The sequence below is a fragment of the Misgurnus anguillicaudatus genome, chromosome 1 (assembly GCF_027580225.2).
Source record: "Misgurnus anguillicaudatus chromosome 1, ASM2758022v2, whole genome shotgun sequence".
Classification (NCBI taxonomy): Eukaryota; Metazoa; Chordata; class Actinopteri; order Cypriniformes; family Cobitidae; genus Misgurnus; species Misgurnus anguillicaudatus.
The window spans coordinates 9879922-9903222 of record NC_073337.2 but is presented as its reverse complement, the minus strand read 5'-3'; the positions used below and the strand labels follow the sequence as shown (position 1 = coordinate 9903222).

At 39.4% G+C, this 23301-nt stretch overlaps 1 protein-coding gene across 1 annotated transcript; it reads left to right on the top strand.

Annotated features, from left to right (window-relative positions):
• Positions 1-440: 440 nt before the first annotated feature.
• On the top strand, positions 441-22584 carry frs2a (fibroblast growth factor receptor substrate 2a). Its single transcript, XM_055190886.2, has 7 exons — positions 441-816; positions 18449-18545; positions 18643-18731; positions 18988-19174; positions 20000-20137; positions 20214-20377; positions 20459-22584. The coding sequence occupies exons 3-7, from the start codon at positions 18669-18671 to the stop codon at positions 21395-21397; spliced, it is 1491 nt and encodes a 496-aa protein (XP_055046861.2). The 5' UTR covers positions 441-816; positions 18449-18545; positions 18643-18668; the 3' UTR covers positions 21398-22584.
• The last annotated feature ends 717 nt before the right edge of the window (positions 22585-23301 follow it).

The following is a 23301-nucleotide window of genomic DNA, read 5'->3' as shown; positions in this document are numbered from 1 at the left end:
TGAAACGAACAATTTACCTGCTGAAAATAAGTTACTATATGAAATCTTCATTCGACATTAATAAAAATATACATAAATGTGTTATTATAACCAAATATACGTTGTTTATTGAGGTTAAAAAAATAATGCCTTTTAGCCGGATGTAAACATTCTTATTTAATAACAATAAAGAAACCTTATAAAGGTGAATTGAAATTCAAGGCAAGTACAATCCCACATCAAAACTTGTGTGCATAGTTTTTTTTTAAAAATCTATTATAAATATTTATATCCCACTATTTATCCCAATATTGTCCTTGTCTGTTGTTGATAAATTATGTCAATTTGTAATTACTATAAAACTTATAAAATACTAAAATACTTTCACTTTTATACGTTTTTCATTTCTCTCTCTCTCCCCGTCTCTCTCTCTCCCTATCTCTCCCCGTCTCTCTCTCTCTCTCTGGCCTGAGGGGAGTGGGAGTAGAGCAGCGCGAGCTCACATTCAGAGCGCTCGAGCGCCTTTACTTTCTGCTGCTGCCGATTAATCGAAATGATCAGACTAATTTACTCAGAAAACACAAAGAAAACATTCACACCTCCAAAATCTGTGTCGGAATAGCAATTTCAGGCGTTTTTCTTCTCTTCGTTCTCTTCCTGGAATGTGGGAGATGGATAGATGAAAAAGTTTCGCTGCTTTGGTGTCTGAGGGAGTTTTGATACGGGCGATGAGTCCTGTGAAGAGATTTTATACACCAGACTGGAAAAACACTCATTTATCGCCTTCACCAAGACAAATAATATCATATTAAACTCACCAGTGAAGATATGACTATAGTAAGTACACATTTACATCATATTTCATGAATTAAATCCGCTTTGGCTGTGATTATTTGTTAGCGGGCTAAGTTATTAGCATAGTAGCATCGCTGAGTATTATATAATTCAATTCAGTCAATTCTTTGCGTTTTATGTCAGATTGTATTTGTTGGGCGTACTACTTTAATGTTAAAACAGAAATTAAAAGTTATTTTCATCTGGTATAATAAAGTAATGAGCTCGGTATGTTTAGGCATCTGTAATGTTAGTTTTTGTGCTCACTGAGTGAATTACACAGATTTGATCATAAAATCCTCATAAAAACTGATAAAGTTTATGTGGATGGTTAAAGCAAGCATATATAAACAATTAGTTGGATTTTATTGAGTTTGTAACCTGGTTTCTGTATGTATTCTGATGTGATGGGGGTTTGGCATTTCGAAACAATTGTGTTTATATAGAAAACATAAGGAGCAAAAATCAGTATTGCTAACCAAAAGTTGAAAGTTTTAAGGAAACTTAACTTTATTAATATTTGCTGGCTTATCACATATTATACAATATATTGCAGTTATATTTCAGAATAACATTTCAGACTTTGATTACAAGATTGAGTTTGTTAATGTGCACAAACACACCATTCATTACTTAAGAAGAGTGTTATTATCATGACCAAAAGTATTGATAAACAGACATGGTTGTGTTTTTTTATAATATGTTTTATCAGTCTTTGCATTCACTCTTGATGCTGGTGTAAAAGCTAAGCAAACATTTATAAATCATTGTGTATTTATTTAACTGAACTTACTGTATATGACATGACAAGAATAACTTAAATCATGCAGTTTTTATCATAACTTACACAATCTGATTCATAACATTTCATTACCAACATTTATGCTGTGAACTGAAAGATTTTGTGTGATTCTTGGAATATTAGACAGTGTGTCTAGAAAGGCAGTAGTTATCATGAATTTATTAAATGAAAATATATAAACAACTGAATAAAAGTGTAATTTTAATGGTTTCATGCACTCAATAGACAATAATTCATTTTATGAGACACTTTGTGGCCAGCACAAACCATATTTAATGCTCAATTTGAACCTGGCATTAATGTAGTGCGGATTGCATTTTCTCTTACATTGAATAGGTTTGTTGATGTCCATTTTGGTATCTATCAGATTGTCTGGAATCTACCAATGGCAGATGAATGAGTGCAAAAATGCCATATAGTTGCTGCTAGCCGGAGTATTGCCCCTCTATGTAACCTGTCTGTACATTGACGTTGTGCTTGTCTAATAGCATTGAGCTAAGCAGAGGATGCATTTGGGGTGTGGCATATTCTGGGTCACCACACCTGAAGTTATGGCAGTTGATATAGTCACAACCTGACTAAAAGATTACACTTAAAAGAAGAACGTTTAGGTGTGACATCGAAGAATGCACCATTCATAGCACAAACCTGGAAAACTAAATAAAATAAGAGTAACTAACTAATATCTTTAATACTGAAATACACCATTTAAGGATTGTGTGAGATCTGTTTGGAGCTGCTGTGTTTGTGTGGATGATTATATAGATTCGGATAGGAAACAAGAAGCCAATCTGAATGGATGTTCCTTAAAATCTGTGATGGAGTGACTGTGTTTCTCCTGTTTGCCCAGTGACTCAGCACTGCCTTTATGGCTTCCAGTTATTGGATTAGACGTTTTCTCTGACGCACTTTAAATCGTTTGTCTCTTATCAGAAGCAAAAGCATTAAAAGCATTAACTTGTCTGTATTAATATTGGGTTCAGTTCTGCCACTGACTACGATCCGAGTCTTTGGCTGTGGTGTCAGTCTAGTCAGCTGCGATGTTGTAATATACTCGATCACTCTTGTCTGTGCAGTTTACAGAAATTATATACTGAAGCTCAATAATGTGCTGTTTGTGTGTGTTAGAGGTTTTAAACAGTGTTGTGTGTTAACCACTAAAAATCAATAAGAATTAAGAGTTAGTTGGGTATAGGGATGCATATCAATTAATCGCGATTAATCTATAGCAGAATAAAAGTTTTTGTTTACATCATATATGTGTGTGAACTGTGTATAATAATTATGTATATATAAATATGCACACATGCATGTATAATTTTAAGAAAAAAATATATTTATATATTAAGTATTTATATTTATATATAATATAAATTATACATAAATATACAAATGTATATACACATGTAAACATTGCTTAAATATATACATGCATGTGTGTGCATTTAACTATACAAAGTTATTATACACAGTACACACACATATATGATGTAAACAAAAACTTTTATTCTGCTATAGATTAATCGCGATTAATTGATATGCATCCCTAGTTGGGTATTTGTGCACCGGGCAAGATAAAATATTTATTTATTTATTTCGAACTGAAAAAGTAAAAATCAATTACAACACACACACAAAAAAAATCAAATTAACAAAAGCATATGAAAAAGGTTAGGTAGAAGCCCTGGGCTTATCAAAAACCTATCCCCAAAAATCACAGTACCTAAAGCTTACATCAAAAAGGTTAAAAGGTACCTATTGTCTGATTCACGATTTTTCATTTCTTTGGTGTGTAAGTGTGTATTAGTACATGTTAATGATATGGAAAAGGTACATACCCCAAAGTAAATGATGATGCGAGTTATTGTCTCCAATGTAAATCTCTTTTCTTGGAGTACAACAAACACATGGATTGTAGGCAACAGTTTACTTCCTGGGATTGGTGATGTAGACAAGACCAACATAATCATAATTCCTCCCGCTTCGGACTCAGCCTGTAAATTATCTCCTGTTAGCATTGCATTGTGAGTGAATCTTTCAAACATGGTAAGGAGCGTCACATTCCCATCCGACGTCAGAGGTATTCAGACCAATCACAACATACAGATTAGCTGGCCAATCAGGAACAGTGTGCTTTTCAAATCAATGAGTTTTGTACAAAATCCGTGCGTTTCAGGAAGAGGGTGAAATCTTGAGCTACAAAAATGTACAGTATGTGGAAAATAATGTGTTTTTTAACCATAAACCATTCAAACACATTTTATTATACCAAATACACTAAAATAACGTGGTTCTTCTATGGCAGTGTTTCCCAACCAGGGGCCCGGGGCCTCAGCAGATTTCCAAGGGGGCCTCAAAATGACCTAAAATGATAAAAATTGGACAAAACAATCATTAAATAAGCTAAAACAATCAAAAATCAAGATGTTTCTTATTCTTTTGGACATTTTTAGACTAGTAGCGAATATACATCTGTCTAGTCATTCCATGTTCTATTTAATTTTATGTGGAAAGAATTGAGTGATTGGGGGGGCCTTCAAATATTGTTGTTGGCAAATAGGGGTCCTTGAATCAAAAAAGGTTGGGAACCACTGTTCTATGGCATTGTGAAGCACCTTCATTTTTAAAATCGAATGTTATATTGATAATGAAGATAATGAATAACTGTAGATGGTTTGTCAGCTACTTTGTTTTAGTGAGCTTCTACCGTGTTCACGTCTACAAAGTCTAGGCCAGATGTTTGGGTTAAACACCAGGTTTTTAGTGGTGGTTTGTGGTGATGCTGAATATCTTTGTATTTGTATTTTGTATATATCTATGTATTTGTTAAAATTCAAGTAGGCTTGTCCTATGAAATGATATATATGTCTCTGCTAAATGAAGCAAAAGGTAAATGCAAGTGTATCTGTCCTAACATGACACTGGAGTAGGGCTGCACGATTCGGAGAAAAAATCTAATTGCGATTTTTCTGATCAAAATTGCGATTCGCGATTTACAGTGCGATTCATTAGTATATAATAAAAGAACTACATCCAGGTTTGTTGTGGTGGTTTTAATAGCACCAAAGAAAGATGCTGTGCTACTGTTTATTTAAAACCTCTTAAACATTGTACCAAGTTGTCTGCAGGACTTTGCTATTCTGCAGACAAACTTTTTTTTTTTAAATCTAAGAACATTAAAAAAAAAAAATACAATTTAATTTTTTTTTTTTTTTGAAAGTTTTATTTAAAATAACATATAGGCCAATGTATTTTGGCTGTCACTACAACAATGCATCTGACAAGCAAATGTTTAGTTTTTCTTTTAATCATAAGACTATACTCATCTTGTTTTACTTTTCAGGCATCTGTAATAAATGTAAATATATTAGTTATTAGAATCTATGATTCAACATAAGCAAAAAATACAAATAAAAGACTGCACAGTCCTCACTGTAGGATTTTAAATGTGGAGCTGCAGAAGCTTGTTCAATTAAGAGTAAGGAGTGATTTTAATTTTTGGTGTGTAATAAACATTTCTGACACAGAAAGCACCAGGTTACTGTCACTTTAAGACACAAGGCAGCTTTAAAACTGCTCTGCTTCAATATACGGATAAACATCCAGCTGTTTATGTTCACTTAGACAAGAAAGAAAACTTAAGTTTAGTGATCACGCGTGTGCTGACTGCTCTTTGTGTGCGCGCTTCATGAACCCTCATGCCTGTAAATATTCAAAGCGGTGCAGATGTGCGCGTGCAAGAAAGTATAATGTACCTGTTTCGTCTGCTGTGTTCCGGGCTTTAATGAAACCTGCTTATAGTCTGATGAGGCGCTTGTCATTGTTTGCGATGCATGACGAGAAACGGACGTATATACACCTCTCTTTAAGTCCAACATTACACAAAAGGGAAATGTTTTCGCGCATTTCTGTCCTTTCATTTGCCGGTTAATGAGTTATTATGCGTTTTTAAAATGACTGAATCCAAAATCTGCCAACTTCATGACATTCCGCGTTTGCAGTTAATTCCATTTGTATGCATTTCGCGATTCTGTCCGTGTTTTCCGCATCGTTGAACTGCTGCTCGCGCTCATGTTTTCCAAATGGTGTGATGACGTGTAGTCAGCACCTCAGTGTTCATGCACTCTATTGGTCTAAACTGCATCAAACGTTAAATGCGCATGAAGCGAACTGTCAAAAACTGCGTACTAGATGATTGTTATATTTAATAGTTTTGAATCGAAATAATCGCATTTCTTGCGATTCGAAAATCGCATCCATTCACATCGCGATTTCGGTTTAAAAACGATTAATCGTGCAGCCCTACACTGGAGTCACACCTGAATGCCTTTGAGTTGGAGTCGTTTAAGGGCGTCCCTCAGGCTACGACTCTTTAATGTATAAATAACATTGACACGATTTAGTTACTGGCGAATAACAGTTTAATGAGCAATAAAGAAGCTAATGACCAAAAAGGCTAAACAAAACCAGTGTTAGTTTAGGATATGTTCCTCTGTTAAATAGCCGAAATGTTTTATTGTGCACCACAGCCATGCACTGTAATCATAGCTTGCTGCTGACATTAGGAATCACAGAGTGGGAGTTTAAAATATGATTTTGGTAAGACAGCGCCTCTTGAAGCTTTAAACACCACACGGGGTCAGTGGTCGGTCTCTGTAACCTCAATGACACAACTGACCTGTGCTTGATATCTGTATTTCAGCTTGACTTTCTTTAGCAGTCCCCTATTCTCTCCCTCTCTCTTTTTATTTTTCTCTCTTTCTTGAGGAGAAGGAGCAATGAGGTCATCCACTCTCTTTCTGATCTTCTACCTCCTACACAAGCTTAAGCTTGTAGTGAAATAGCGACTATTTCATAGTTTCACAAGATGCCTCTCATTTTCATCATATATGAAAAGCTCATTATATTCTATTTTCAGCTCATTATGTAAGAGGAATGCATAAAACTTTGTTTACATTATTTAAGGGGTTAACCTCAAGAAACATGGCAAATAATTTGGCATGTAGAAATATCCTGCATAAGAAATTAGAGATGCACTGATATATTGACCAATATCCACGATAGTTTAAAAACAGCTGATAATCATGGGAGATATATTAGGGATGGGCATGAGTAATTGTTTGCTTGAGTACTCAAACGTGGCATCAATGATCGATCACGAAAACGATGGTCATGTGGGTTTATTTATTTATTTATTGTTGTTATGCCGGCATTTGGATGTCTACAAGTAAAGGACTGGGTGCGTGTGTTTGACGTTGTGTTGAGCTACGCAGACCGACATATGACATCAGTAACAACCGCGCTGCAGCAACCCGCTGATCCATGCAATACTGTCAAGCCGAACACATAACTGAGGCACTTTGGTTTAAGGATGCAGTGATTTTGGGATTCACTTTGGTAGGAAGAAAATACAGTCACTCAGATGCAAAATGTACAGCGCCGTCACAAGTTCCCTCATATCATCTCATATCTAAAAATCAAATGTCAAGAGATACCAGAGACTGATACAAGCATATCTTGACTGAGAACAGGTGAGAGGATGACATGACACAGCTAATTGCTAATATGATAGCAAAAGCTGCTTTAATGTTATGAAGCTTGTGCTTTGGCTGTTATGGTGCACATCCACAATGGGAGTTAAACTTTCTCTCAAGTCTTGCATTTTGTGCAGATATATGCACGTTGTATAATACATTTATGTTGTATATAAGGCTTACCGTAATATTATGTTGAGTGTGTCATATAGAAAGCGCTTTATTTGTGTTTATTAACCATTTAGTTTCACTTCATCATGCCGCTTTTCCTGTTAGAGGTTTCTGTTAAAAACTTTTAATTAATTGTAATCTCGTAGCCTATTCTTTGTTCTGTCATAGTTTTTTCAAAATTAAGTTTTATTTGAGTGTTTTTAATAAAATATTTTCATTTTCACCATGACGTATACGTCCTGCCCCTTTGATTGCCCCATCCCCAGTTAATCGAGTACTCGTTTTTCAGACCTATGGATTAATCGAAATGAAAAATGACATAAATGCACATCCCTAAGATATATCCTTTCAATTAAAAAAGCAGAGGGGATTACAATGTGTTTGAGCTCTGTGTATGGAAAATGTAAAGAAACATCATTAGTTCAATATTATTGGGCATTATAATGGTGCATTCCCACCAGCCGCGGTAGAAACAGCAAAAATGCGCTATTTGCGCATACTTGGACGCTTGAACATTTGAGTTCACTCGCTTCATTCGCACGTGAAATTCTAGTCATTTGAGGCATTCACGTGGAAATTCACATTATGGGAGGGGCTTCTGCGACTCCACTGAGACTCCGCCACTCTGCTCACTTCCTGTTATCACGTCACTACTACAGCAAGGTCCTGATTGGTTAACGTGGCACGGAACCATGCCGCAGGATGCCTAATCACGTCTTTGCATTGACTTAACATGTAAATCACTCGCGGTTGCCGCGTCTACCGTGTCTGGTGTAAACCCAAGAATGAAATGACTTTTAGAAAATGTAATCTCTGGAATTTAGTTATTGCAAGTTATTGCAATCAGACTATTGGTATGGGTATCTGCAGATATCAGTCTTCATAATTCGCTATAGATATCAGTGGAAAAATTATATATATCGATGCATCTCTATAAGGAATCTTAAGTTTGTTTTTTGAGATGTTTATTAAATAAGATTTTTTTCTTGCTGTTTTACAAGCCCACCAAGTAAATAAAATAAGTAAAAATAAGCAAGATTCTCTGCTCTCTAACACTGGGGGTGTGTCAATTGTCAGCGCTTAAGCCACGCCCACTTACAGGAAAGCTGCCATCTCTCTACTGTTAAATACCGCTACAACCTGAATGAATGCTCGCGATTGTGTTAGGGGCAGGGCTATGCGCTGTGGCTCAAGTGCATCATCAAGACACAGTTTTAGGCGCACTCACACGCTCTGGCGCGTTTGACTATTGTGATCACTATGTACCATGCACGGTTTGCTTAATTGGGACCTGGCCGGCTTACAGAGGTGGGCTGGAGCGTGATTCATATGGGCTCAGGCGTAGAAGGTGTAGTGTGATCGCTAATCGCGCCAGAGCACGTTTCAAAAGGAAGGACGTGAATTGCGCGACCACTCACCTTCTGAGGCGCGCACAGGGTTACGTGAATGTCTAAGCTAAACATGCGTCAGATCTTCTAAGCAACATGTTGACATGTGAGAGGGCTGTGTGTCATCTTGCACCAAACAACTCCAAATAAAAACACAGATTTAACATTACAATGGACTCCAGTGTTAAGAGAGCGCTTCTTGATTTGTTCAAAACAATCGCATACTAATGACAAACGCGCGCCTGGGCTCAGATCAATAAAAGTACAGCGTGAGTGCGTGCTTCTGGGAAAGTAGGGAGGGGGGACAATCGCGCTGGGGCATGGCTTGGTTTGGATAGTATGAATGCGCCTTTAGCCCCACCCAAATAATCCTGAACACAGAAATGTGAAAAAACGTTGAATGGTGTAACTCTGCAATTCACTACATAGTTCAAAGTCTTTGTAACATGTTTCAGCAATACGTTTCTAATATTTATAATGTGTTTAGAAACAATTCACAAATGACTTTACACAGACTTAAGCAAGAATTAATGTGAATCTTACTGTTTGAAAATAGAGATGTCGGATGATAAATACTATATAACTAGCTTGTAGAGTTAGTATGAGTTTCAACCTCCCCCGCACTGACACATCACCTCTCTTTCTCTGTCTTTCTGCTGGGAGTTAAAGTAAACTAGCGGTCTTGTTTGAAGTGTGTGAGTCGCTCCGCATACACCAGCTGGCCATACTGGGAGTGCTGGGTTACTGGGGTGACACGGAAGAACTGAGGAAGAACGTGCTCTCTCTCTCTCTTTCTCTCTCTCTCTCGTTCTCTCTCAATATTAGTACGCACACATACTAAGGAGCTCTCTGTTACTCGTCCAACAAACAGTCGAATGGCAGCTGTTTGTTGTTTTTACACATATGTCTGATCATACTTACAGGATAATTGTAGCTCTGTTAGTCAACACTCATTAGAGCTTCTCTGTTTATCTCCCACTCTTCATAATGCAAATAGCTTTCCAGTGGGCTGTGGCCTCAGGGCATCCAAAAATGAATCATGCTATTGCTTACTAAAGTATTTCTTTATCTGTGTCATATCTACAGACAGGGCTGGGCATATACAGTATGAAATGTGTCACCTGGGAAGGGTTTTGTTGTGGACAGATTTCTGCAGGAATCATTGGAAGGGAACGCTTTACATTATTAACATGTGAAAGCATGCATCAAATAAAATTTGTCAAGTAAATCATTCACTGTATTATATATATATTCTGCGCTATATACCAACACCATGACTTCAACTTTGAATGCCTACAAAAAACACATCTCCTACTGTATCCACTGGATGTAATGGAAACCCATGTCTAGTTCTGATGAGGATTTATTACTCTCACAATTCAGAAGCAAAGCCTATCAGTCTGCAATCAAAAGATTACTTTGTCCTTATCCTTGTGTGTTTCTCGGCACAAGAAATCTTTTTCTTCCCCAAGTCGGAATCATTAAATGCCTGTCTGGGGTTTTTCACTGTCAGAGCCATTAAAATCGAAATAAATCTTTGTCCTAATGAGTAGGTGTGTCTGGCGTTTATTCATTGCCAGTTGGAGACAAGCTGTCTGTCATATCTATAGCCCTCCCTGAGAATAGGCCGTTTAAAGCAGGCATCCTATTTTTCCAAACCCCAAAGCCTGAGAAACCAAATTTGAATGTTGTTTACATTCCAGCGTAAAGGAAAGAAATGCATCTTTATTTTTGAGTTGGGATTCAGGAGTGTGTAGCGTTCCATGAGGAAGAAGCGTGCGGGTCGAGTTATTGAAGAGTGGATGTAGTGGGATGTGTTTTTCCCAGCGTTGGAATGCTGTGTTTAAAGGTTTGGGGTTAGCTGATGCTAATCCCCTGCTCATGACTTTCCACCATCATTTTTACAGTGCACATTCATACACGATCACACAAAATACAATCAAAGTTGCTTAAAGGGGACTTTTTTAAAATGTCAAATAAATATTTGGTGTCCCCAGAGTACATTTGTGAAGTTCTAGCTCAAAAAAATTATAACATGATAAAATTGCCACTTTGTAGACGTGAGCAAAAATTTTGCCATTTTAGGTGTGTTCTTATAAATGCAAATGAGCTGATCTCTGTACTAAATGGCAGTGCTGTGGTTGGAAAGCGCTGATTAAGGGGCGGTATTATCTGCTTCTGACATCACAAGGGGAGCCAAATTTCGATGACCTACTTTTTCACATGCTTGCAAAGAATGGTTTACCAAAACTGAGTTACTGGGTTGATCTTTTTTCACATTTTCTAGGTCGATAGAAGCATTATAGCACTTAAACTTGGAAAAAGTCAGATTTTCATGATATTTCCCCTTTAAAAGATGTCTTGAGAGCATTATATGAAGAGATGTTAATGGTGTTACCCTTGACTAGTGACGCATCTCTTGGTTTGTTATTGCAGCATTATGCTAGCCCTGCTAACCATCTCTAGCATTTGGGTGCACATAGGGCTGTCACAATGATTAAATAATCATCTCATCGCAATTGTTTGACCTCATTGCGTTGATTTCAGGTCACCGCAATGATTGCATATCTCTCAAAATAACACAAGGGGAAGTTTGCTGCGCTTGTATTAGGGATGTCAAATTATGCAATTTCCCATATTCAATGATCATTTATATTAACGATCAATCAATCGAATTGAAAGATTTAATTTTGTCTAAAAAACATGCTAGTGGGATTATAAAACGAGTCAATGTAGTTGGTGTTTTGATAAGTCATCAATTTAATCTCGTAATGAAATATAATGACTATAGACACAGTAAACTCCGCCTCATAACGGGCACTCCGCACAGTCGGATGAAAGTCCGTGCGTCCATGACATTAAAAAGTTTCATTATCATCAGGTGTTATTTTTCTAGTTGTTCACCTCGCTTTCTGAGTCGTTGACACACCGCTTGTTGTAATTATATCCAAGAAGCACACGAAGGGCACTTTTCCCGTCGTCACCTCAGCTTTAGACTTGCGGTGTACTTTCAGCAAAGATCCTTATATTATGAAGAATTTAACCTTCCATTAGAAAACCCTCAACAGTGTTTAGCGTGTAGCTATGATATATGTTGCGGGCGTTCAGAGTGTAACGACAGTCAGTTACAGTTTACATTTAACAGTTTCTTGCCAGAATTTAAGTTTTGCATTTTAATCTGTCTATTAAAAACGGCTTCTGGTCTCCTTCCCTGTGTAAAGCAGCGTTAGCAGCGTTGCTATGCTAATCTTGCAGGATTCCCTGAAGAGGGTCTTTGCTTTCAGTAACCGTGTTTGCATTTTCGGCATCGGACCCTCTCAGATCCACTGCGGATGCCATTTCGTTGTGTTAGCAGCCAGCCTCGTCTCGAATGAGTTTAAAAAGCCCAGGTGTGTGCTTGGCATCATGCATTGTTGTGATCACAGCTAGTTTAACTTCTTCGTGCTTGTTTTTTTTTTCACTGGCTGTGTATGTGCTTTGCGCAGGCGTCGCGCAAACACTTGCTTTTTCGACAATTGTTAAGTTTTATCGATTTAACTCTTATCGACAACGATTAATTGTTAACATCCCTAATAGCAATAGTTTGATTTTAATACTTCAACAGGTTTTGTGTGGTCACAGTTTTACAAAAGAGATGGGCACACAAATGTGCTTTTGTGCTTCAGTGTGTGGAAGATGATTAATGATCAGAATGTGAAACATGTATGTTTCTTATTGTTTTCAGCTTTTAAATATATTTTTAAATAACGTTAAAATTGATTTCAGAACCTTAAAGCATTATCGTATTGCATGTCGTATTACTTAGCAAGATATATTCCCCCAAGTATCTTGTAAATCTTCTTCAATTTCTTGTATTAGGCCGATACCGCGTACCGATTTCTTGTCGGCATTATTCAATATATTTTTATCTAGTTTTGAAAACCTGAAGTGTAAAAAGCCATGTCACACCATTACAAGATAAATAAAACGATGCCTATAAATTCCTGAATCTTTGTGCGTGTTTTAATAATTGGCTAGGTATGTATTGGTTTGTGATGCCATATTGTCTCGGGAATGTGTCTCTACAGTTATCCAGCACAGTTGTGGTGCAGCTGAATTGATATGTAAAAGTAACAATCACACTAAATAACATGTGATGGCTTTAAATGGCTGTTAATATGGGCTGTAAAGTGTTAGTTAAGAGCAGTCCCTTGACTCATTCTTTCCAGCTGAGCGTTTATACTGTTAGAAATCTTTACAAATGCATAATAACACTTCAGTGCTCCAGTGACCCCACATCGTTCCCAGAATGCAAATCCAGTGAGTCACGTTTGGCTTCTGTATGACAAGCCTCTGCAGAACCAATAGAGCGGGACCGGCTGAGCAGAAGATTAAGAGAGAGACATAAGGTATTTTTGTTGTAAAAAAAATCCTACCTCTGCATCCACACCCTATGCCCCGTGGAATGTGAACATTGTGCGGGGGAGAGAAGTTGCGGCTTCAGTTGTCACAAGGCCGGGCGGTAACACGCACACGGAGCCCACTATGGGTGTGGGTGATGAAGTCAGAGGGGTGCAGCCTTACTCGGAGCGATTCCCTTCAGTGAAAGTGTTTTAGGATATATCTATCTTACCCTGGAGGTCTTAGTATGTAGTAACCAGTATGCATGCCTCATGACCTGTCGCTCAGTGGTAGGGGGTTAGCAGCACAAAAGGTTGTGGGTTCGATGCATAATGATATAATGTATACCTTGTAATACACCTTAAGCTGTTTTGGCTAAATGCGTCTGCTAAATGCGTAAATGTATGTTGACCTCATTATATCACATGCACAGTGATTGCTAATGAAAGCGGTGTAGTATAAAGAAGAAATTGATTGTAGATAGTAGTTGTTTTAAATCAGTTTCATTAAAAAATAAAGTTGTGAGCGAAAACGACTAGTATTTTGAGGGTTTGAACACTTTGAATGGAAACGCATCTAGAAAAATGACGGCATACGGCTCCACGTCGGTACGTAAAACAATTATGAGTCTTTATACACTGAAAATTTTCAAAGAAACATTTTTCAAAAAAGCCAGGGTATTATTCAGTTTAACTCCTCCTAAATGTGTTTAGGATGGCATGAAGTTGATTATGAGATAATTTTTTAAGGTTTGGGTGAAAATGGTTCATCCATAAGTTCCTTACAATTCTCATTCCTAATCTGGAGACTCTGCACGATATTGAACCTATATAGAGCATCTTGTTTTGGATGTTTGTGTTCATCCATGACCTTTACGTTTAGATGAAATCTGATTCGCTCAGAGTCTGACTCATGCTCTGTGGTTTAGCAGTGTATTGCAGGTTAGTCATGATGACCTCCTTCATTACGTGGGGTGATAATTGCCCAAACATGCAGCAGGAATAAGTGAATCTTTACACGCAGCATACAGTCGGCCACAAACCCTTCCAGATCTGCCCCATATGGAGAGGTGCTGGATTCAGATGACTTTAGTGGGTTTGTTGTGGTTGTGTTGGCTTTATGTATGCAGTGAAATTGTTGTGACTGAAATCATAATGAGCACATCATGAAACTGCATAGATGAAGCGTAATGCTTTTAGGTTGGATTTACATTGCAGATCTTGATGGCCAATTTCAATCTGTTGAATATATCCGTATTTTTTGATTACCCGCTTACATCATCTTTTAAAAGCGACTCGTGGTTCATATCCGATCTGTGCCACGAGAGAAGAAATTGTGATGAAGTCACTTCAAACATAGAGTGTAAATGCGCCCCTGACCATGGGTTCACACCAGCTGCGTTTGAGGCGTCAAAATCGAGTCTAGTTTGCCGCTTGAACATTTTAAATGCATTCGCGCATTTAGAGCGAAGTAGACACACGGAAAAAGCAAGCATTTGACGAGCGTCAGAGGCGAAATCCGCTTCTTGTGGGAGGGGCAAGTGCTATTTTATTCCTGTCTCTATAGAAATAAGAACTTGTGTTGTATAGCTCCGGGTGACTGCTCATGGACAATATCAAGAGTTCCTCCATGTTGAATGAGTGACTCTGGGCAGGGCTACTGCCACAGTAGTCTCGCGTAGCCAGACCTTCAATACTGAAGGTCTGGTGTTTTTCGCTGCTTTTTCTGGACAAAGCCCGCCCACGAGCTGTTTGACCGACATGTCAAACAACCAATCACAGTTTGTTTCATCTAGCGTCACGTTTCGGACTCCCCACAATAACGAGCCGGCTGGCAACAAGTCAGTTATTGAAATAACCAGCCGCAACCAAATAGTATCTAAATAAACAACATTACTCACCATAGGACAACGTTGAGCACTTCATTAACAGCCACACCAATGAGACGATCCTGTTAAACGTCTGTTTGAAGCATATCTCTCCACTTTTTAACACATACTAGCAATTCAGGAGAACCAAACTTTTAAACTCCACTAACTGCCTTAAAGAAAACTCTTGGACGTCTTTTAGAGAGTCGATGCCGCGAACTATGCATATTTTTGAGAATCCAATGTTTAGCTGATCATGATAACTGCTCATTATTATCCACGTGAACATGACTGATTCTCTTCCTCAATGGAACGTCAGAGCTTTGTTTTCCAGGGACTGAAACTAATCGCGACACTCGCGTTTCCTGGAAATCCGTTTTTTTCCAACCAATCAAAGACGACTTTAACATTCTCACAGGGTTTCCAGAAAAGTGTACGAAAAACATCAGACGTTCAGCCAACCTTTTGTGGGCGTGACGTCTGAGGCTGAGACTACTGCCACAGCAGCAAGCAGGTTCCTGATTGGTAAACGCGGCGCGAAAATCCGCCGAAGTTAAAATTTGTCAACTCGGGCGTCAGACGCAAATTTGCGTCAAATGCAAAATGCACAAAAAGTACCATTCGCGCGTACCGCGTGTACTGTGCCAGATGCTCAATTCGTGCCAACTAGACGTGCAAATGAGGCGGAATCGTGTCTACCGCGCCGTGCTAAACGCCTCATTCGTGCCGCAAGACCTCCAGACACGCATCAACACGTCTTCACATTGACTTAACATTGACTTAACATTGAAATCACTTGCGCTTGACACCTCTAATGCTGCGTTTACACCAACTGTATTTCAGGGGTCAAAATCGCGTCTACCCCGGCTAGTTTGCCGATTGAACAGTTTGAATGCATTCGCACGTCTAGAGCGTAGTAGACACGCGGAAAAAGCAAGCATTTGATGCGTTTCAGAGACAAAATCCGCTTCTTGTGGGAGGGCCAAGTGCTATGTGGTTGTCTCTTTGCAAGATGGCTGATGTTGATTGTACATTTATCGAGAGAGTTACCGGTTTGTATTTAGTCACCTTACAATAGGGGGAAAATAAATGGTGCGGGTCGATAAACGTCACGTGACTCAAAAGTGAAATGTGTATTTACCACTTACCAGGTTACCCGATGTCCTCACTGACACTCTTCCAAGCGAGGTCCTTTTTATTCCTGTCTCTATAGAAATAAGAACTTGTGTCGTATAGCTCCGGGTGACTGCTCATGGACAATATCAAGCGATCCTTCATGTTGAAAGAGTGACTCCGGGCGGGGCTGCTGCCACAGCAGCAAGCAGGCCCCTGATTGGTTAACGCTGCGTGAAAATTCGCCAAAGTTAACATTTTTCAACTCAGGCGTCAGCCGCAAATTTGCGTCAAATGCAAAATGTACAAAAAACCCATTCGTGCGTACCGCCTCAGACGCTCAATTTGCGCAAGCAAGGTGGAATCGCGTCTACTGCGCCGTGAGACCTTCACATTCACTTAACATTGAAATCACTTGCGCTTGACGCCTCTACCGCGGCTGGTGTAAATGCAGCGTAAGCATGAAATGTGAAAGGTCATGGAGGTCACATGACCTAGGCTCTATACACCTGTGCAGGTGGGCCATGAAGTAGTGGCTGATGTTTGCACTGAAACCCCTTCATCTCTTAAATAAGCATTGCTCTTCTGATGGTTGATCTTACATAAAGGACATTTGACCTGTTGTCTTACTAAGCAATAAGATAAGAGGGTTTTGAAGCTCACACTCACAGATGAATATTAATAGGTCGCGTCTCAAATTAATTTCATTAGCAGGTGCCTGACTGGTGCACACTAAGTGCTGTCTGTCTGTGTATCATCCATGCAGGGTAGGACTGTAAATCATGTATTTTGGACATCTTAAATTATTTACAGCATTGAGGATTTATTTTATACGGTGCTATAGAGACGTGAAGTGTGTAAGAGTTGGTTTTAGTTTATGCCGGGTAAAAAATAGATTTTTATATGTACAAGTGTGGGAATTAATACAGTCTGCTATCTGAGCAGTTTATCTGTTTATCATCATTCATATAAAGATGAAGTGTAAACTAGAGCAGAGATTTACTGGAGCTCATGAATCATTTATAAACTGTGTTTCAGCTCATCCAGCATAGAGACAGAGCGCAGCGCGTCACAACCTGAGGACCGCGCCCACCGGGGGGGAAGGCAGTCCGGCTGTCTCCATTGACTTTGTGTTGCGGGGGGCCGCCTCCTTGTCATTTCTGGCTTGTAGCAAGGGACTGAATAGTGCCTTGGGGCTGCTTTGGGACAGTATGTACGGCTAACAGGCCAAGGAACACAGAGGTGGGTTTTTGTAGGCTGTCGAGCCGTGGAACCCAGTCTTTGGGGAGAGTGAGGTGGATCGCCGATTGCGTTTCCCCCTATTGGACGCAGTTTTACTAATAGAAGTACTATGAAAAGTTGCCTGTTTCCATTTCTGTGTCTAAACGCTCGTTTTTTGAAGTCGACAGCTTATAAAAAATTATTTATTTATTTTTTTGGCGTGTTAGATGTACACCTTGTCACACAGCAGCTTTTATGTATTATTCTGTTTTTAAGTTTAATCTGTAAATAAGTTTTTGTAAGCTGTCGACCCCAGGGGACGAGCGTTTAAAGACACAAAAATGTATACAGGCAACTTTTCATAGTACTTCTATTAGTAAAACTGCGTCCATAGGGGGAAACGTAGTCGGCGATCCACTTTATTCTCCTTAAAGACTGGGTTTTACGGCTCGACAGCTTATAAAAACTTATTTCTGGGTTCTTTGGCTTGTTAGCTGTACATATTGTCACACAGCAGCTTTTAGGCATTATTCAGTTTTTTGTTATAAGCCAGAAATGACAAGGAGGCGGCTTCTCGCAATACAAACTCAATGGAGACGGTTGGGGTGATTTCCCCCCCGGTGGGCGTGGTTTTCAGGTTTGCATAACGGCGCTCTGTCTCTATATTTATATTTAACCTCTTTAGTTTTCTTATTTTCTATGCTGCCAAGTAAAGGGCCATTCACACGGGTCTTGCTAAATACAATTTTGCTTTAAACTATATAAATGTACTTACAAAAATGAAACACTGGATACCACAAAACAAACACGTATCTATGCCCCACTGAACTCATCTAATTAATGCCAAAATGCCATTTTTTTTTCAAATAGGACTGAGATACGATCATCTTCATATAATGTGGAGCTGTCCTTGATTGACAGACTTTGGTTCAATGTATTTCATACACTTAATAATGCTCTTAACATAGATTTGGACACAGAAAGGGGAAACAGTTTAGTGCCTGACCTGAAGTCAAGACTCTTTACTTGTCTGTAGCTTTGTACCAATGAAAAAAACATGAGATCAGTTCTGCAGTGTGAATACAGAACAGAAACATAAGTACGTGATAACCGGGAGAGGTTTCTAACCTTTTCTTTCCTCTCTTTGTCTTCTTCCTAGGCAGCTGATCTCTCTCTATAGCACACATTAATGCTGGAGGTATGATGTTGGGGTTTGTGCTGATGAGTAAAGCAGAATCATTGATGGCTGGCTGCAGGTAAGCACCACATCCCCATCTGCTGGCTGATCAGAGTAAACACATATGGGGCCATATAACTAAAATCAGGTCTAAAGCTATATATCTTATATTCAAGGGGTCCAATGGTGTGTTGACGGCGCCATGGGGAGCTGTTTAAGCTGTCCCGAGAAAGACATCGACCCCAACCATCACAACAAGTTCAAGGTGAACATCTGCATCAGTGTCTCTGAGAAGAGCTGTTTGAGGAAGGGTCTTTATCAATCACAAAAACATAATAAAGTTTACATGTCATTGTGTCAGATTACTTTCAACCAGCTGATTTAATGTTATTTTTTATAGGACGTTCTTTTATTACTATTACTTATTATTTTTTGTGTAGTAGCTGTTTGTATGTACACAGTAAACTGACAGTGAAGATTTTATCAGAGGATGATAGATTTATGTCGTCCTGTACGTTCAGGTGATAAACGTGGATGATGATGGCAATGAACTGGGCTCAGGAGTGATGGAGTTAACTGAGGAAGACCTCATTCTCCATACACGCAAGCGAGATGCCGTCAAGTGGCCTTACCTCTGTCTGCGTCGCTATGGTTACGACTCCAACCTCTTCTCGTTTGAGAGTGGCCGGCGCTGTCAGACCGGTCAAGGTGAGACTTAAACTCTCATTACTTCGAACAGCACATGTTTATTTCTTAACTAATTTTATTGAGATTTCATTCTCTCCTTCTGCTGCTGTTTGTGACAGATTCCTGGTATGTTACACATTATAATACTTCATGAAGTTGTTTTTAATGTTACTGTTAACTAATGGCGTGATAGTTGTGAAGTTTAACCCCGTTGTGAAGAGTACATTAATATACATATATTAAAGGTGCAATGTGTAAATCTTAGCAGCATCTAGTGGTGAGGTTGTGAATTGCAACCAACGGCTCAGTCCACTGCTCGACCCTCCCTTTGGAAGCACATAAAGAAAGAAGCTACGGTGGCTGACACAGGACACACCTGTAATCGTCTGAGACAGCTGAGAGTAGACAGTCAAGCAGTACGGTTAACATAGTGATAACACGCACTCTATAGAGGAGTTTGTCTGTTTAGGGCTACTGTAGAAACATGGAGGCGCAGAATGGCAATAAAAACATAACGGTTCATTACGCAAAGAAACATAGTTATGTATATTATATTGCATTTCTGTCAAGAGATTCTCCTAAAATTGACACACTGCACCTTTAAATGATCATAACATATTATGAATATCACAGTCATTCTAATCCATTTGTTTCCTAATAATTTTGCATTAAAACAATTTAATAGACGCATATATACATTGGTAAATATTTCTGTTGTGGTGAGTATAATGTGTGGTGTTATTTCATTGTTGTGTTTAATATTGGTCATCAAATCTTAATTCACCCTATTTTTTATTCATTTATAATCATTGTTTGCTGATAAAACCCATCCCGCTCCTTCTTCAGGGATATTTGCATTTAAGTGCGCACGGGCCGAGGAGATCTTCAACATGCTGCAGGACATCATGCACAACAACAGCATCAGTGTTGTAGAGGAACCTGTGCTGGAACCAGAACCTCCAGTCACACCCCACACTCCCACCAGTAAGACCATACATGCACACATTTAGGCCTCACACACCGTACAAAACCGAACTAACTCCTTCATGACTCTTTTCAGCTTTGGGTTACTCCGTCCCAACGGTAGCTAATGGAATTGGGCGGTACCCGTCATTCGGCGACGCCTCCTCGAGACCTTCCAGCCGACACCCATCAGTGGGCAGTGCTAGGTTACCATCTGTAGGGGAGGAGTCGACGCATCCACTGCTGCTCAATGACGAGACGGTAGGCATATACACTTTATTCCAAGGCACTCTGGGAAATAAATGTGTTGGTTATTATTGTAACAATCTTTTATGTCTGCAGGTGCACACTTATGTCAACACGACGGGTCTCCAAGAGGAGCGGTGCAGTTTTAGTAGTGGCCACGCCCCTCTAGAGCACCGACCCTCGAATTCAGAAGACCCGGTTCCAGTTTCTCCTAATGAGGTTGAGCCACAGGTAGTTTTGGAGCCGGAGGGTGCCAAGTTTGTTTTAGGCCCCACTCCTGTCCAGCGGCAATTGCTGCTTAAAGAGGAAAGACAGGATTTAGGAGCAACCGGCTCCAACGTACAACCCAACGGCTCTCCTGTAAAGACTGTGAACGGTTGCACGGGACTCGCCACAGACTGCGATACCGGTTACGACAGTGACGATCGCAAGGAGACATCCCACAAACAGCACAACGGTGCTTCCCCTCCCTTTTCCTCCGGTGCGAAACGCATAAGGCCTCCGATGCCTCTCCCTGACGCCCATAACGCCAATAACTCTGCTCAGAGGCGGACTGCGCTGCTCTACTACGAGAACCTGCCGCCCGTGTGGGAGGCTCGTAAGCATTACAGCGTGCCGCAGGACCAGGAGGACCTCAAATCGCCCTCTCTTAACGGATTTCATCCCTCACATTCCTTAGATCCTCAGCACAACTACGTTAACACGGAAAACGTCACGATGCCCCTCAGCGCGCACAAGCTGCGGGACTCCGCCACCGTTTTTAACTTTGACTTTCGGAGGCTCGGGGCGGGCGACCCGCTCCGGCAGCTCAACTACATCGAGGTGGAGATGGACAAAGTGTCGGATTCCAGCGGACCTCATACCCCGAAAACTCCCACCACGCCCTTACCGGCCACACCCACGCGCCGGACAGAACTGTACGCCGTTATAGACATCGAGCGCACGGCCGCCATGTCCAACCTTCAGAAAGCACAGCCACGAGATGACGGTACGTCCAGGAAAACACGACACAACAGCACAGATCTGCCTATGTGATCTCATCATGAATGATTTTGCTCTTGCGTTCAAAATGGTTCACAAGAAACATGTCCTGGGCACATTTCACCCCCAAAATGAGTAACGAATACCATTTGCATAAATTAAGCCCTTATATTCCAATTACAGTAATGAATAAACAATTCTTATTTTTTATTAAACAGAATCATAATGCTTAAATCCCTTAACATGTGTATAGTTCAGACAAAATGTAATGGATTCTTTGGGTTGATTTTGGGGTGTGATATGACCCAGACATCGGTTTCACACGCGTATTTGTTCAAAGTATGTGTACTGTTTTAGTTTCATACTCTAAAACACAATATTTCTGAGGTTTATAGATATTGTGGTGGAGAAACACAGGTCCTGTAATGAGTAAAACCAACATTTGTTTTAATGAGGTAACAGCAGGTACTGATCAGGAACAGTTTTCCAGACCTCATTCATAAATGCTGCCATGTTTTTCTCTCTTTTTGCAAAATCAAAGTCTCTTTTCAATGTAATTCACTCATTTTGCACTTGAGAGCAATAAATGATGCTCACTGCGGTATTCTAGATTCACACGGTACACTACAGTCACTTTAAAATCTTACTCTCAAAGCAGGTGTTTGTGTTGTGTTTATTTACACTTCATCCTTAGTCTCTATATGTGAAATAATCTTCTAGTTGCTAAGAAACCCCAGTACAAAAGGGCTTCTTCTAGTCATTCCTATACATGATACCATACTAGAGATGCACTATGTACTACATCTACATTGCCCAACATAAGTGCTTCTTGGTCTCATTGGACGCAGAGAAAAACTACGGCTTTAAAAGCAAAGAAATAAGTCAAAACATTCATGATGAAGTTTTGTGATATCTGATTTGACATGAAAAGCACAGTAAATTCTAGACTTTTATAGTGAATGCATTTTAAACATTACAGACTTATCTGTGATATGATATTAACACCATTAATATCTGTTATTATCAATCATTATAAAAACAACAATCTGTTTTCCACATTGGCCAAAGCCATCCCTATAAAATCTTTAAGGTATTTCAAAGGTTTGAGTATTGATTTGAGGGTCCATTTTGGGTGTGATGGGTATTTCACTAAGACAGCAGTGTTGTAGAGCGCTGTGGAGGACCACAAGAGTCATGCAGAATGTAATAGAGAACTTGAATATTTAATAACTGCCTGGACAATAGAAGTGGCAATTAGTAGATTTGTTTAAAAATGTATTAATTAATCTATGAAAAAAATCATTATGTAGCATTTTGTTGGGCAATAAAGGGTGAGATTATAGAAATAATGTAGAAATGAAATATTAATCCATTGATGGGTAGTTCAAGTTGATATGGCAATTTACAAAAACAACATGAAACACTCAGTGAGTTGGTAATTTTAAATTGCATTTGCAAATTCTTAATTAAATGGTGGAATTTCAAGATGTATTTCAAAAAGCGATTTGAAGGGAGAAACAAATAACTGGATTTATAAATTGATTTAGGTTTATATTGGGCAATTGGAGGGGCATTTCCGTTTGACATTTCTGTTTTCATTTTCCCGATGGTTCTCCTTGTTCTTTTCGCTGTTTGATTTGCTTTTCGTTTTAGCCTCTCTATTTAGCTTTTCCGTGACTCTTTGGGTCCTCATCCGAGATCTATAAATCTGCGCATGACATACAATCAGAGCCAATCAGCGAGCTTGTTACATCCACCTGGCCATAGCTAATTTGCATTTCTCATTTGACCATTTGCAAGGACCCAAAGACTCACGGAAAAGCTAGAGAGGCTGAAACGAAAAGCAAATCGAATGGCGGAAAGAGTGAGGAGAACTATCGGGAAATGAGAACAGAGATGTTGAACGGAAATGCCCTTTTAAATGTCTGGTTTAGGCCTGTATTTGTGGTTCAATTTGT

What these genes read in the sequence shown, in the direction of transcription:
- frs2a (XM_055190886.2), top strand. Translation starts at nt 18,669, where the DNA reads ATGGGGAGCTGTTTAAGCTGTCCCGAGAAAGACATCGACCCCAACCAT. An exon ending in ACCATCACAACAAGTTCAAG is followed by an intron (nt 18,732 to 18,987) that starts GTGAACATCTGC and finishes CTGTACGTTCAG; the next exon opens with GTGATAAACGTGGATGATGA. An exon ending in CACACCCCACACTCCCACCA is followed by an intron (nt 20,138 to 20,213) that starts GTAAGACCATAC and finishes GACTCTTTTCAG; the next exon opens with CTTTGGGTTACTCCGTCCCA.